At 48.4% G+C, this 17,271-nt stretch overlaps 2 protein-coding genes across 2 annotated transcripts; one reads left to right on the top strand and one right to left on the bottom strand.

The window, feature by feature from the left end:
• Positions 1-520: 520 nt before the first annotated feature.
• On the bottom strand, positions 521-1,878 carry CI109_107026 (rRNA 2'-O-methyltransferase fibrillarin; the record flags this gene model as incomplete). The annotated part of the gene is made up of 6 exons (XM_032008603.1): positions 521-597; positions 668-916; positions 984-1,149; positions 1,216-1,517; positions 1,592-1,792; positions 1,869-1,878. 6 exons carry the CDS (start codon positions 1,876-1,878, stop codon positions 521-523), a joined length of 1,005 nt encoding a protein of 334 aa, XP_031857111.1.
• An 874-nt stretch (positions 1,879-2,752) lies between these two features.
• On the top strand, positions 2,753-6,521 carry CI109_107025 (uncharacterized protein; the record flags this gene model as incomplete). Its single annotated transcript, XM_032008604.2, has 6 exons — positions 2,753-5,065; positions 5,118-5,224; positions 5,276-5,459; positions 5,514-6,120; positions 6,179-6,235; positions 6,301-6,521. The coding sequence occupies 6 exons, from the start codon at positions 2,753-2,755 to the stop codon at positions 6,519-6,521; spliced, it is 3,489 nt and encodes a 1,162-aa protein (XP_031857112.2).
• Between the last annotated feature and the right edge of the window lie 10,750 nt (positions 6,522-17,271).

The following is a 17,271-nucleotide window of genomic DNA, read 5'->3' as shown; positions in this document are numbered from 1 at the left end:
ATTTCTCCCTGGAACGTTGAGTGTCCAAGTCACTCGAGAATGGTGGCAATGCGATTTGGGGTTCTTTACAAGCCTTGCGACCGCGCAACACGATAGTTTTGTAGGTCTTACTAGAGCATTAGTGTGTTGATGTCAGGTACGACATGTCGCACATTGTCTGGTCAGTGTCAACAAAACGATATTCAGATTTCCCGACGGACCTATAGGCGCAGAAGATACGTCGGAGAGCATGACCGGGCAGTCAATCAGACTCGTTATGCAGCCTTGTGTAGATTTGTTTCCGAAACGTCTCATACATCTTGCCAGAAAGAAAGCGAAAGAAAGAAGGAAAAGATACGGTTATCCTATAACGAAGAGGGAAATAGCACAACGACAAGGGGAAGGTTTGAAGATAGGTTAAGGTAGGTATGCGAATTTGCGTAGTAGATAGGCGAACGCCCAGAACTATGTATTTGTGTGTTTTTGAAAAGTTTTTTCCTTTTTCTTCACTCCAGATGCTCTATAACTCGTCGACGACCGCTTAGTTGGCAGAGTGTCGCTCGTATCGACCGACAACGATAGCGTGGTCTCGCTCATAGGGCTCAAGAGTGAGTTGTTCTAAGTTGGGGAAAGGAGATTATCAGCTTACGTCCACAACGCTAAGAACAGATAGCTGAAGACGACTCACCCTTAGGCTTGATACCCTCCTTTCTCATGTTGTTGACTTCACTGGCGAAGACTTGAGCGGCAGGGGCGGTAGAGTCGATACAGTTGGCCTTGATGGAGATAACGATGGCACCGTTGTTCTTCAAGAAGTGATGAGCGTTGAGGGAGATAATACGGGCTTGATCGGGTTGGGCAACATCGGCGAAGATGACGTCGACCATTTGAACGAGCATTCGGTATTTTTGGGGGTGTCGAGCGTCGTCAACGATGGCTAAGGCGGAATCACGGATTAGTACTGTTATCTCGCACAGTTGTAAAGATGTTCGATTTGTACTCACGAACAACGTTTGTTCTCTTCTTGGCCATACCGATGAGTTCTCGTCCGGGTCGGTGTGAGAACTCAACAGCGTAGACAACACCCTCGGGACCGACAATGTCGGAGACGTGGGAGACGGAAGAACCAGAGGCGGCACCGAGGTAAAGAACCTTAGATCCAGGTCGGATCTATAATCATGACAAAGCACTCGTCAGTCCTCTCCTCTGTAGCAACGTATTATTCTCCCAACTCACGTGGATGTCATCCAAACCACCCAAGATACCGGCAGCCAACTTGCTTCTGAAGGGGTTCCAAACTCGGTACTCGACCTTCTCCTCCTCGCCCTCAGCGTTGGTGGTAGCGATTGAGATTCGCTTCTCGCCGTAGACGCTCTCTCCGGGGGTCATGTTTCGGGTGACAAGGAGATGCTCCTTGCCCTTGGCGATGTAGACACCGGCGTGCTTGTGGGGTTCGAGGGTGACGGCACCGGGTCCAGATCTACCGACACCGGCCTTGCCACCACGGGGACCACCTCGACCTCTGGGGGCACCTCGACCTATTGGAAAGACAACACAATTCAGTCGACGAACAGAAAGATGGTAAGAAAAGAGGACGGACCCCTGGACGCACCACGGGATGCACCTCCTCGACCTCGATCACCACCGAAACCACCTCGATCACCACCACCGAAACCACCTCGACCACCACCTCGACCGCCACCACCACCGAATCCTCCTCGTCCACCACCAGCGCCGCCTCGTCCACCACCGAATCCACCTCTGCCACCGCCACCACCTCGACCACCGCCTCGTCCGCCGCCGCCTCGATCACCTATATGAAAAGTTGGATGTCAGCGTCAATCGTAATAGGGGAACAAGGCGCCGTTCGGCACAGGGCTGACACTCACCGAACGCCATTTCCGACTAGAAAAGAAAGATGTGTTGTGTTTTCGGAATAAAGTCTGGAGGATCGTACGTCTCCCAGATTCTTTGATGGATGAGTAATGTTTTTGTTGTTGGTGTTTGTTCCAAGTGAAGTGATGATGAATGAAATGATCTGTCAATGCTGGTAGTATCGAGATTGAACGGTTGCAGGAATTCGCAACTTTGTAAAGAGAGAGGACGGTTCAGTCTATTTTTCGGTCACGTGCAGGATAAAATGATGATTAATGCAATGATAAAATAATGAGTGACTCGGTCAAGCTAATGCCATCATATACTCTATATCATTGCTCACTGTGGTTCACTGCTGGCTACTCACTCGCTCACCGATGCTGCAGACTGCTGCTGCCTGCTTCATTGAACAAAGTCCAATCCCGTCACCTCTATCTTGCCATTCCATCAAATCACACAGAACACATTCGCTCTCAACGCAGAGCTCAACGCTTTCCATCGCTAACGTAACCTGGTCTCCTGCTCGTACAGCAGACATCGAGGATTGACCGTCGTATTCCGACCTTCCTCAACGCTACAAAGTCGCTGCCCGATCACTTTCAACAGTCTGCTGACGCAACCTCCACTCGGATCGTTTATACATCGGTCGACACGCCCTATCCTCTAGGTCATTCCAGGAGAAGCGACAGTTGAGCCAACTTGATCACTCACTGCCTTACCCAGCTGTTCATTTGAGCTGGCAAGCAGGCATTGGCCTTCTTACCCAAAAGTGAGTCTGCAAAGGCCTTTCGTGATTCCTTCTTGTGTCGTCTGACCCCTTTCCACCTAATATCTTCACTTTCCGTTGTTACGGTGTGCCGGTCTTTGCGTGAACTAATAACCATTGTCCTGACAATAGATGCAGGCTCCAGTCATGGCGACTCCGTCGGCTCCCCCTAATCAGCAGCCTCACGCTTCCACTCCTTTCCAATCACAAACGGATCCGGCGTCATCCCCATCAATATCAAACAACCCTCCTCCGCAACCACCACCACCGATGTTGCCCTATGCTTCCATCAATCAGCAATCGTATCCCTCAAACTCACCGTCCGGTCCATCCAACTATCCTTCTCACTCGCCATACATGTATAACCAGGCGTACTACCCCCAGCAACCACCTCCCCAGGCACGACACACCCAGAGCGTCCCTTATAATTCTGGAATGAACCGATACAACGATCAGTATCAACATCAGCCCCACTACCCCCCAGTCTATCAACCTAATATCTATGGCGGCTATCCTAATATACCCATGGGAGCAGGAGGGCCCGGTCCGACAACATTGCAGCACGGATACGGCGGCTATCCCTCGGACGTGTACCAAAACTCCCCTTATGCTGGTTATCCACCCAATTACCCAGTGCAGCCTGATTCCTTGCAACATTTCCCACCTCAGCACAATCCTCTTGACGGCAACGACTTCACTCACGCGCAGCACAATGCTCAACATGTTCCCCACAACTTTGCCCCATCACACGACCAACAACAGCCTAGTCATACCGCCAATGGTCCCGTCCCTCCTACTCAACATCAAGCGTTTCAACCATCATACCCACCGGACCATCCATACGCTTTCGGCGTAGGCGTCGGCTACCAGAACTATACCCCCACTCCCTTGCCGTACAACGGCGGATACCCTGGGTACGGATCCGGCTTCATACCGCCCGTAGCTGGCGGCAGAATGGGCTCCGGCAAAGGGCTGAATCCCGCTGCTCAAGGTTTCAGTTATCCTTCCTCTCACGCAGGCTCCCGATCAAATTCCCAGCCCTCATCAGCTCCCATACAAAATGGAAACAGCACACCATCCTCTACATCCCTGTCCGAACAAAAGCCGACATTCCCTTCCATCGCTCCCGTTACCGATGATTCTAACTCCACACCTTTACCCAACGGACACACCCAGGTCAAACAGGCGTGGAAGCCTCCGGTCATAGTCGATGGGGAGAAACTGAAGGGAATCGGAGGAGAACAACCATCATCCGAAGCGTCTCAAGGACTAGGATTGACCACGGAAAAGCCCAGATCACCGTCACCGCAATCACCAAACGCCAACCTTTCAGCCTCTACTATCACTACCCGATCTGCTTCCACTCCCGCAGTTTCATCGGCACCGACCGCTTCCACATCGCCGACATCGGTAGAAACTCCTCGACAGACCGATGGCGACCCTTCATACGTTACGTCACCCAAAAGCGGCACTTCCAGTCGGGTTCAGCCGGACGCCGGCTGGACTTTCGGTGGCGAGGCTCTAGCAGGATTGACGTCTCCTCCAGCTGGAACAGCTTCTCGTAATATCTCTGGCCCCTCAACCAGATCAGCATCCGGATCGATTGCGAAGAAGAAGAGTTCAACATACTCAACACAGACAGGGCCTCTCCAATTAAGCGCCGCCCGACCGGTGGCGGAGAGCTCAAGCGGCAACACATATGCCCTGAGTCTGCGCAAGCTGATCCCCTCGGCAGTAGAGACGAAAGAGGTGACGGGTGAGCAAGGAAGCCAGCAGAAGACTTCCGCCAAGGGGAAGGAGAAGGCTAGTGGAAAGAAGGTCATCTTTGCTGCCGGAGCTGGCAGCAAGGCCTCGCGAATCATCAATGATCATGGCGAACCTCTCGTCTTTGGGGAGACTACCGACGAAGATCGTGAAGCTGCGGCTCGACCGTCCGAATCGCAACCTGTATCCGAGGATCGCTCGGAAGAGGTCCAACCGGCGGCATCCACATCCAAGCCCGAAACTGAGGCACCTCGGACGAAGCCGGTGGCCAAGGCCTCTAGCTGGGCAGCAGCTGTTCGTGGCCCTTCGTCGACCGCCGGTTCATCCGTCCCCACCGCAGCACAATCGAAAGTCGCCTCCCCCGCCAGATCCACTGTCTCCCTTGCTCCTGAATCTGAAGCAGGACCCTCCAGAATGCCGTCTTCTCCTTCGGCTAATGCAACTCCTCCACGATCATCCACATCATCCTCGCAGCCACCACCTTCTACCGGCGCGTCAACAACTACTGGTCCAAGACCAGCTTTCAACTATGCTGCTGCTGCCGCTACCGGGGCATCCTTGACTCCTCAGGAAGACTTGGCGAGATTATTGGCAGATGGTGTCAAAGGCAAGGGTAAAGAAGGCCAAGCAACCATTCCTCGAGGTCTCATTAACACCGGAAACATGTGCTTTGCCAACACGGTGAGTAAGCAGATTAACTAGCCCAGACCGCGTGCTGATGAAGCGTGACTAGATCTTGCAAGTACTGGTATACTGCTCACCGTTCACCGAACTATTCGAGGAGTTAGGCAAGAGGTTGAAGGCAGACTTGGCGAGGAGGACTCCTCTTCTCGAAGCGATGTGAGTATAGTGTGGAACTCTTGTCGTATCAGTCTGACCGCGATCCCACAGGATCATATTCCTCCGCGAATTCAATGCTCCTTTCCCTGCCCCTGGAACAGCAACGCCTAATGGTAACGCCACCAATGGGACATCCACACCGAAAGGCAAGGGTAGGGACTCGACTCGAGAAGCTTTCATTCCTGAGAATGTCTATGATGCCATGAAGGAGAACAAACGATTCGATTCAATGAGAGTTAGTTGTGATCGTATTATGAGTGGGAGAACGACGCTGACATTGCAATTCTAGCGGGGCCACCAAGAAGATGCCGAAGAATATCTCGGTTTCTTCCTCAATACCCTTCACGAGGAAATTCTTCTCCTTCTCAGTCGGACACAAAGCTCCCGCACACAGGCCAAGACGAACGGATCATCAGTCAACGGCGACGAGCCCGATCGACAGATCGAAAGACCTATCAGTCCCGGTGCTGGCGATGATGCTGGATGGCTCGAAGTCGGCAAGAAGCAGAAAACTCACGTTGTTCGAAACACCGAAACTCGTGAATCGGCCATCACTCGATTGTTCGGCGGAACATTACGCTCACTCCTCCATACACCTGGTCAAAAAGATTCGGTTACTCTCGAGCCCTACCAACCTTTGCAACTGGACATTCAAGCACCAAACGTACTCGACATCTCCGACGCATTGAAGCATATTGCAGAGCCAGAGATCGTTCCCGGTGTCTGGAGTGCGGCAAGAGGCGCGAATGTGGACGCGACCAAGCAAGTGTACATCGAGAGCTGCCCTCAGATCTTGATTTTGCACTTGAAGAGGTTCGTGTACGACCCAGTGGAGAGAGCAGTGGTGAAGAGGAATAAGCCGGTTGGATACGGAGCGGAATTGGTCATCCCATTGGGTGAGTTGAATGGCTCTCGAATCCCAGTTGAATTCAACTGACATCTGGGCGTTTGCAGAGATCATCTCCCCTGGCAGGAGAAACCCTTCCGGGATCAAATACAGGTTGTTCGGAGGTCAGTTTACCAAATTTTAGTTTCCAACTAATGAGGCTGAAAGCTGACATTTTCTCCGCTCGCAGTTGTGTATCATCACGGTGTGTCTGCCTCAGGAGGCCACTACACCGTTTCGGTCGCTCGACAAGACGATAAGGGCTGGATCCACTTTGACGACGAGAGCGTCACCAACGTCCCGAAGGAAGATGTGGTTGTTTCACGCGAAGAGGTGGAAGGTGGTAAGACGGGTTTGGTTGGAGGTAGAGAGAAGACGGCGTACTTGCTCTTCTATCAAAGAGTGAGATAAAAGCGAGAGTGGTTTTGGTCATGAAGGTAGCATTTGACAATCGTAACGGCATATATATATATATATACACTATCTATCTACTTTGGGCATGATAGAAGCATCATAAGGAGATACACTGCGCAGAGACTAGGAACAGGGCAGCGTGAGGACAGAAAGCCGCACCCTACTTCACAGTATGAGGCGATTGCACTGGCTCAAAGGTCATCTCGCGATTATTTGACAGGCGGGACGCTGTCCAATTTTATTCACAAGTTCGCATTGGTCGTATATCTACTGATGCATAATAGTATGGAAGACACAAACCGACTGAAAGAGAAGGATGGAAAATGTATCTATTCACAAGGAGAAGGGGGTGATGGTGATCGGAGAAAAGAGAAAAACAAGTCAGTACAATGTACAATGTAGCGAAAGGTGATTTCTATGACGGTAGTTATCCACATGATGAACCCAGCGCTGAGCTTCTAGTGAGAAGCATTCCATGAATCTCTGATAGTCATACTATACTGTAGTATCCAGTCTCATTCTGTGTGTCACTCCCAGATGGCTGAGTTGTTGCAGTGGAGGAACCCCAAGAAGACCAACGTGATCTGGCTTTTGCTGAAATCTCGCTGGCTTCAGTCAATTTGTTAAGCGCATCTCTGATCTTTCCAGGCCCCCAATCCTCTTCTGTACTAATCTCATATTCAGGGATAAAGTAACCTTCTCCATCCATGTATCCTGTTGCAAAATACTGAAGCTCTGTTGGAGGTATTTGGGATCTAACATGATGAACAAGAGGCTCTTTTAAGGGAAATTCACAATGTCTTAATCGATCCCAGAACTGTTCAGCACACCAGCATGTCTGTGGGTGACCAGGCTCTCGGCTTCCAGTTGCCAGCACGGTGCCTTTGCGAATGCGCAAGTTCATCCAACACATTGAGCAGCCACATTCAGTTGGCTTTGTCCCTCTCTGAGCATATGTCACCGGATATTGGATTGTATTCGTATCATCCATGTAGGGCATGATGGTTCTGAATGGTCTGAACATTAGCTTCACTGAATGGTCTTCAACATAGAATAGAATGACTTACATGGTGATGTCGTGTTGGATGTAGGAAATTCTTCAAGTGTATCTGGAATCTGCGATGTGTTGCCTGTTCACCCAATCAGCATGTGCCAGGCTCTAGGAGGCAGGCCGCTTTGTCAGCCTTCTGACTTACTATATAAAGCTTTGAGAAAGATGATTGTGCTGGAAAAACAAGAAAGAGGGAGGTGATTATCCTCAAGGAGTGGTCTTACATATGTGCGTTTTCCTCTTCAGGAGCACACAGGTTAGAATGACCAGAAGGCTGGTGTAAGGTTTCACATTCCAGAAAGGGGTTGCTCAACGGAGGTACCCTAGAATGGAGGTACCCCAGTTGACACAAATAGCAGCATATAAGAATACTTATGGTATCAAGGGATGAGGGGAATATGCATAAGGGAGGGTTCCACTCTGACCATTCTGTGATGTCATATCTTTTTGATGCTGGACCTGCAAAGATGTAGGGGGGGAAAACAAGCAAACAGTACAACTGAGTCAGCCACCTGTGGTAAGTGTTAGAAATTGCACATCAGTAACACACCCGTCTTTTGACAGGGCACTCTACTGTTCCCTACTGGAATGAAATTCCAGTCTGTTCACAAGGTTGATGCATTGATTCCAAAACTATTGAGGTCAAACAAGGGGAGAGAGAAATTTATTATTGATGCATGAAAAGCATGGACGATATATTTCTGCACAGAGGGAAGAGGGTGATGGTATTGGAAATGATAATATTGAAAACCAAAAAAAAAAGAGGAAAGGATCAAAACATAGCTAAAGGAGATGAAGCAAAGATGAAGTATATATTCACATGCGATTTCAAATTCTGATTGATTGAACTTGCACTCAGACCCAGTCCTCCCACAAATCCCTGGAGATGTGGACTTTGTCCTACAAACACCAATCATTCAATCTACTGATAGACTGCTGAGTCGATGTGGTAGAGGGAACTGATCGAACAGACCTGGCATTGGTGATGTGACTCCAATCACGTGCCAACTGATCAATTGCTGTCTTTGCCTCAGTGAAGTGCCAAGTTGGATCTGTCTTCATCTCGATGTCAGGGACAAAGTGTTGGGTCCTTGTGTCAATGTGCCCGGCTGCAATCCACTGAAGATTATAAAACTGGCCATTATGGGGCTCAAATGGGTGGACAGGTGGGCCACTACATGTTGCACTTTTCAGACACTCTGGGTGCCAGAGCACCTGATTCCTGCGTTGTCGGTTACGGTCATACTTGCCAGTTGCCAATACTGGCACAGAACTTGAAGGTGAGATGGTACCAAAATGACATCTTTTCTTCCGCTTACAAACAGGGTTGTCCTGTGCTGTTGCACCTGAAATGTCATACGAGCCCTGATAGACATCATTGGTTCTTGGGGCAGGTGCAATAGATTCCAAAAAGGGCATGTTGGTGCTGGACAATCAGGACATCAACATCGCTTCACTGAGGCACAACTATTTACAACAACAAGAACGATAATTGCATGGAAGACAAAGCTCACATGATGATGCTGCCTGACTGGGTGGGAGTTGCAGTTGTGTTGAATGTATATGAAAGTTCTGATGTGGTGCCCTGTGACTCTGTTGGCAGGTATTAGCTGATGGAGCTGGAACCAGAGGAAAACCGTGGAGTCAGGTGAGTATGGGGTAGAACAGCATGAGCAGGGGAATAGGCTGTTGGGATAGCTAGTTATATGGGAGTCCCGGTCTTTCCTGCGGATGTTCACAATATTTGCCAGGATAGCCGGAAGACAAGCTCATATCTTCTCTGTCCAGTAAGGGGCAGATAAAGGGAAGTAGAGCTGATGACACATGTAAGAGAAATATGTAGTTGTAGGGAACTCACTACTCTAACTGGTAGACAAGTACAATCTTTTTGAATTCAACCCCTCAAAAAATGTAGAAGGTCAATAACTCCACTGTCATAAAGTGTATCATCAATGGGTTGATGACATAACACAAACGGATATCAATGACGTCAGTAATGACACCATGTATACCAATGGGAGCAATAGGCCATGGAATGAAACACAACAAAGGGGGCAGTATGGTGTCATCAGATGATGTCAAAGATGTCATGTGTAAGTGCAAAGACATACATACAGTGACACTCTACTATTGTAACCCTCTGCAAAGTCATGACCTGCACACCTGATCCTAGACATATCTGAGAAATATGTTTGGCAGCAGGCAACAGCAGTACTATCAGCTCTCTTTTGTTGTATGATAGTATCATTGCTACTTGTACAGCTTTTGAATATACCTATGGACACAGTGCAGAACCTATGAGGAGCCCTTTCACCACTCAGTAAAGCTGAAGCATTACGACTCTGATCTATTCCATGACAGAGACATGGTGATGTGGACAGAGACAGCTACATTTGCCTCAAGTGTTGATTTGGCACATCAGTGATGTACCACTCCATCTGATGGGGCACCTTTCAGTCATCCACTGAAATTGTATTCCAATCTATTCACAATTCTGGTACATGATGGTAACACTATCTTTACATGACGGTGTAAAAGAGAGGTAATCACTGGTTTGAGATGTATGAATGACACATGTACTCACAAGGGAGAAGAGTGTGGTGGTAGTTTGATGCTGGATGAGGATAGAAAACCAAGCAGAATATGGTGCAGCATGAAGCAACAATCTCAAAAGATATGTGTATATCCACATGCTAGTTCTGATCCTATCTACAGAGGGGGTTATCCCCAATGTTGAAAACCTTTAATAACCTGGAATCCCCCCTTGGCCCTTTCATCTGTGCTTCACCCAACCTGCATCTTGCAATGGAAGAAGCATGCACAGAGTCAGTTGCTCTCGGTTGGAAATGTTCATGGCACAATAGTGCCACCCTAGTGCATCTGGTGAGCCATCCTAGTGTAATCTACTGAGAAGAACTGATCTGATAGTCTATCCACAGGTGTGTTGCATTGATTGTAATACTACCAGTTTGTATCACCATTTGAGAGAGGTAGAGTTTGGAAGAAATGCATGGACACAATATCTTTCCACAGAGAGAACAGGGTGATGGTATTTTGGCAAGACATAAGGCATTGAGATGGCAATAGCACCAGAAATATCAAAAAAGAAGCAAAGCGGATGTATGGGGACAAAAGTTTTCAATTACAGTCAAAAGAGCAGAAATACGTACACCAGGATATTCTGACAACAGTCCCAACTTGAGTTTCAACATCCTTCAGCTGTCAAACCGGTCCCATATATGCCTTAACGGGGAAGTATACTTGTTTCATTCTCCTGTCCACCTATCCATCACTTTAGGACTCGTGGTTTGAAGTTCAAACCCCCACCTGAGGTCGGATAGTTTCAGCTTTTCTCCATGTGAAAACCACCATTTCCTATAGTTTGTCACATGTCTCCTCATTGGACCACCCTATCACAACTTCCATTTCATGAGCAGGCTCGGATTTGTACTGATCAGTATGAAATTATGTTTCAATTTGCTGGAAACCCTGCAGGTCTGCGGGTGGTAGATCCTTGTTCATGCCAATGGCTGCTTCCACACTGCAAAGCAGCATGATCAGGTGAGCTGCTCTGATAGGGAATGATGATGACGCAGATCACAGGTGTACCAATCCATGTGATTGGGCATCTTATAGTGATTCACCTGACAATGTTTCAGATCATGTACAAGTGTGTGGATTACAGATTGGAAACAAAGGAAAATCCATATAATGATTGACATGGAAAGTATAGACTAGAGCTTATGCACATGAGAGAGGGTGGTAGCAGTAAGGCTTGGGAGGAGATAATGAAAAGTCAGGAAAGTGCGTACTAGTAAGTGATAAAGTAAGTCACAGATATGATATTCTGTTGTCAACCAATGTGTCCTGAATCCAGCAAAAAAATCTCCTGATGAACTTTCCTGACATACAGATTCCAACCTCTTCCATACGTGTGATTTCACATGTGTCGACCATCTGCTGATGAACCAGCTTTTGATGCAGAGCCTTGGTGAGTGAGTTGGAAGCTACGTCTTTCTAAATCAAAAGCTGTGTCCAATAATCCATTCACAAGCCAGTCACTTGGGACCTCTTTCGCACAATCAGGCACAAAGCTACCAGATTCACTGATATGTCCAGCGGCAAGCCACTCAAAATCATCCCTAGTAAGCGTTTCCCTATCACCCTCAAAGATCCAGGTGCCTGTTGTGCAAATCTCAGGCTTAGCTGATCTAGTGCAGCACAGCCGATGCCAGTGTTGCAGCTTGCCAGGTTCTGACATGCTCCCAGTGGCCATTACTGCCAACTCTCCACGCGCTGTGAGAGTGGCAAAATCCAGGCCATCTGAGCACCCACGCCTGGCACAATGAGCTGATCCGCATTGCTGTGCACATATGACCTGGAGTAGTCGCTTTTCTTCCTCTGAGACCTGAGCTTGTGATCCTGCACCAGTAAACGACATGCTGTTTGTGCTGGAAGATCCTCCTGTTAGTGTTGCTCATGCAAACAGTAGTAGCTTAGGAACATAGCCTACATAATGATGTTTGGTGATTGTTGGTATTGAGTGGAAAGAACTTGAAAGCTGCAATGTGCTGGTCTGTCATACTATTCAGCAACTGCACCAAACAGTATCACTGATACCATGTCAAAGGGTTCTCACTCACTACTCGATGGTTTGGGGAAGGATAAGTATGTTGCAAGACACAGCAAAGAGGGGGATACAATCTTTGTGGGCAATCTAATATATCTGTTGTTTAGGAGGCCAGTGGCAAAGTCATCACCAGCATCTGAAGGCTGATACACGTCCTCAAAGCAGTGCCAGGGGGCAAATCAAGGGAGACACACCTGATGACACAAGTAAAGCTGCATAAGTACAAGGGAAGGTTGCATATCAAACAGGTCAATATGCCTCATCCTTTTTGTTGCTGTACCCCTTGTGACGATGAGTATTTGCTATTTGTGCTTGATGACCAATTTTATGACATATTACAAAGGACAAGCAACAACACCCTCTAGGCAATATTGATTCTGTGGTGGGCAGCCTGATGACGAATTTGTACATGTACATTACTGATAGGAAGGGATGTACTGCCTAGCTCGAAAGGAACAAGTCAAGTTTCAATCATAAGACTTGAGCCCATTTGAGAGAATGGCTCACTGTATGATGTTAGGTGAGCCATACAGAGAGATATAGTCTGCTGCACGATGAACTATACTAGGTTTTGCCTGAATACCTTATCAGGTTGTGATCTTGCCGGCACAGCCTATTATTGATGGTAATCCAGCATGTCTGAAAGAGGCTGGCTACGTATCTCTTACAAGCAGATTGGGGCATTCTCCCAACATACTTGTATGCGGTGTCATTCAAACTGATCCTTTGCAAGCATCACATCAATTATCTTATTATAATCCAGGACCACCCACAAGTGTGTTGAAAGCACAGGCACATGTCAGGGTTTTCATAAGTGATGTCAAGCCACAATTTTGGAGGAGAAACAAAGAACGGTACAACAGACAAATTGTGATGACACATCACCTAGCCACTGCCAACTACAATAATGAGCTTCACATCACACTAAGAGGTCATGATAATTGGTGATTGTCTAGCATAAGAATTACACAAATCTTGGCACCCATCTCACCAACTGCTTCTCCACTCCAGATTATCATTCATGAGATTGCTTGCAAAATTTGGGCAAAACAGATGTTGAAACATCCAGTTTCTTGTGTTCACGGAGAACCTTGTCCCAATCCCAATCCTCTTCCATCAGAACTGTTTTACCTGCAGGGGTGAAGTGACCTCTCTTGACACTTCCTGCTGCAATCCAATGCATTGACTCCATTGGGTTTGGCATGGAATTTTTTGTAGTATGGGAGTTGCTTGTAGTGTAATTCCAGCCGGCAAGAGAACGAAGTCTGGTTTTGAAGCAACCTGAATGATATAGCCTTTGTCCGTCTGTGGAGTCCGTTGCCATGACACGTGTTGCAGACCAAAGGGAACAGTCACATATTGCACAAGATCCTGCCTTGCCTGGTCTTGCCTCAGTGACAGGGTTTGGATCCAAGTATGACATAGATTTGGAGCTCATGCTGAGACCAGCAAGCATATAGAGGTCAGAAAAGCTTGACTGGGAGCCGTTGGCTATGGCAAAAACCATAGAGAGGTCAGACCTACCTGAAGTGCTGTTGTCAATGGATCGTCCACAGAACATGAGTGTGGCATTTGATCGTTCAGTCAGGCTAATGTGCTTCATCTTCAGAGGTAATGTCCCAACAACTCACAGTGAAATGGTGTAACAAAGGCAAAATACGAAATTGATGGTCAACAAAAACCAAGGAGTAGAGGGGCATTTGTTCATCTATCCAACACCTATATATGTCAGGGAATCAAGTACAGGAAAGTAGAATCAAGCTGAGCATAAGAGGGGGTGCATGTCATCATTAGCAATTGGTCCCAAAGGATCACCACCAGATGACAAATGTAGTGTGACAGCTTTCATGCTCAGCTTTCATGTGAAGAGAAGGCTCTATGACATCAGGCATAGTCAGGGCTTTGGCATCTTGTGTGTCATGACGGTCACTGCCACATACATCACGTGACCTACAAGATCCCGACGCACTCTCCGCACTACTCGCTATTCTCGTCGAACTCGTAGAACTTCATTCAACGAACCCATCTCTTATTCGGTCTAATTCGACGAACTCGCCGAGTTGTAGAATATCGCTCAACGTAGATGGACGGATGGATGGATGGATATATAGGAGAATGGCTATTCTCATCTTTTGTACTCTTTTCCTTAGTGATTCCCCGATTGAAAGTCATACACCGTACCTTCGCTATCGCTCTTGACGATATCACTTAGCCTTCAGTCAGTCCAAGGCCACAACGCTCATCCTGAGGTTGTTCTCTTCGGATTCTCGTCGTTCTCGTCATTCTCGCTGAGTATCCCGTCCATCTCGTCATTATAGTTGACGCCTTTGGCGAATATCACTCAACCTTGTCTCCGTGGTGTGATAGGGCCTCATTGACTGAAGCCTCTGTTGATCATCGTGACAGTATCGGGAAATCACTATTACCTATCACACTCCCTCGTTCCTCTCGACCTTATCCTAGTTCATTGCGCCCTTCGGCGACACCTATCCTTTGCGCCCTTCTATCACATGTCTCGAGCTCCGGTCACTAGATCACAAACCGCTGCTCTCAACGCCATCCTTCCCGAACACAACACTATCATGGATTCCCCTAGTCCCCCTCCCTCACCTCGCCTCCCTCCGCCACTTCATTCTGCTGGTCCTTCTCGTCCACAGATGACAGCCAACCCTCCATACGCTGGACAAGAGGACGATCCCGATTCTTCAAGTAACGATGGCGATGCCGAGTCTGATTCCGACGCACGTCGAGTGAATCAGAACCGTCGACACCTACGACCCAGCTCAACTCGACCATCCTCTCGAGTATCGTCGAAAGCAAAGGGTCGTGCACGACGACCTATATCCCCCCGACACAACTTCGTTCGACCTCCCGCCGAATCCGTCGATCTCGTCCAAATATTAACGAGCCTCACCGATAGTCAGCGAACAATCGCCGCACTGATGAGCCGTCAAGACCATGGTCGCCTCTCGACCACGCCATCCTCTTCGGCTAGAGAACCTAAGTCAGCAACGCCTGATCTATTCTTTGGCAACAAACCTGACAAGCTCGACGCTTTCATCGACCAGTGCGAAATGACATTCAAACTTCAACCTTCTCGATTCCCTTCTGAAGAAGTTATGGTCATGTTCATGTACAATCTTCTCCGGGGGGCTGCACATGAGGCGGTTATGCCACTCATGGAAGTCCGACCTGTTCCCGAAGAGCTTCTTTCCAAAGAGAAGTTCCTCCAATTCCTTCAAGACAACTTCGGAGACCCCGACCGTAAGGCTACGGCCAGGAGAAAATTCAAGACTCTCAGGCAGACTGGTACTGCTGCAGAGTATTTCGCTCAGGTTAGGAAGTATGTGGCTATATTGGGGTGGAAGGACCCAGAGCCTATCCTAGAACGGGCCATTGACGGGTTGTCGGATGACCTTCAAGACGAAATTGCTCGGTCAGGAAGGGTTTTCGACGACATCAACGAATTATCAAGCTATATCGTCAAACTCGACAACCGTCTTCGTGTACGACAAGAGGAGAGGAAGAAGAAGGAAAAAGAGAAAGGCAAAGATGGTAGCAACGCTAAGTCCAATCCTTCTCAAGGCTCATCTTCACATCCTGCTCCTGTTGCTGCTTCGTCACCATCCGAAAATGCTCCCCCTAGAGGAAAACTTCCTACGGAAGAACTCAACCGTAGAATCGCCGAGGGACTCTGTAAACGTTGTGGCCAACAAGGCCATTTCGCGAAAGAGTGTACTGTTTCCTCACGTCCTGCATTTCAACCTCCCCGTCCTGCGACGCCTCATGGGCAAGCGGACCCAAAAGCTTAAGGAACGATGGAGTCAGAGAGTTACATCGTTCTGAGTCATCTAATCTCTCTGCCTTGACCCCGGACTCGTATATACCCAGTATTGACTCTGCTAGCGTTGTGTCTTCTGTTCCCCTCCCTAATTCTTCGACTTCCGAAGCTCCCGTTTCTCCCGTATCTATTTCTAATCCTTCTCAGTATCAAATCTTCTCTTTTATTCCCTCTCGTGATGGCTCGGACTCTATTAAAACTCAAAACCTACCAAAAACAGTCGTGGATTCTGGATACCAATCAGATATACCCTCATCGCCCCCTCCGGAAGTGGAAAAGGTTGCTCACAGTAACTCAATTCCCCTCAGGAAAGAACAAGCCGCCGTTGCTGGTCAACTAGGCTTATCCCCAAGTCACGACGTGGTGGTTCTGCTGGATAGCGGAGCCACTTACAATTATATCGATAGCGACTTCGTCGAACTTCACCAACTTTCGACGAATTCATACAAAAAACCTCGGACTATCACGCTTATCGATGGTCAACCCAGTTCATCTGGCCCAACATCACTCTTCGTTGAAGAAACACTACGCCTGGACCATTTCTCTGGGATCACGCGCTTCGACGTCACCAAGCTCTCTGGTATTCATGTTATCCTTGGCTACAATTGGCTACAGGAGAATGGGGTACAGATTGACTTCGGTCGTCGTACAGTGCAGGTTCTGAAACCAGAAGGGGAGGCAGAACTACCAATCCCAGCTCTAGTTCCAGTCTCGCCGTCGTCCTCGTCCTCGTCCTCGTCCTCGCCCACGCCCTCGCCCTCGTCCCCGGCTCCACCTTCGTCAATGGTTGCGCAAGTATCTTCCAGCAAGGTTGCTTCGCGAAACAGAGGAGGAAAGGAAGTTTCGAGTCCTCCCAACTCCATCCCTGTGAGTCAACCGAGTAAATGGAAGGGCAGTAACGTCCCTGGTCCTAGTGATACCCCTCCGAATCGACTGTACGCCGTCGCGTTGGGTGATTCCGACGAATTGGACGAAGACGTCAGCACCTTGCCATCCTTTACCGAATCAATGGAACTCTCCGATGAGGAACTCGCCGAAATCCTCGAATTAGTCCCCGAAGCGTACCGCGAATTTCTCGATATCTTTCATCCTCGATGGGGCAAAGAGACTCTTGCTCCCCATAGAGAATACGACTTGAAGATTCAACTCAAACCTGGCACCGTTCTCGAACCTGCACCGTTGTATGAGCTTGGTCCTGAACAAGTTGAAGCCCTTCGGGAAACTC

Source organism: Kwoniella shandongensis, chromosome 13 (genome assembly GCF_008629635.2).
Source record: "Kwoniella shandongensis chromosome 13, complete sequence".
NCBI classification, from domain to species: Eukaryota; Fungi; Basidiomycota; class Tremellomycetes; order Tremellales; family Cryptococcaceae; genus Kwoniella; species Kwoniella shandongensis.
This window is presented reverse-complemented; position numbering and strand designations above follow the sequence as displayed.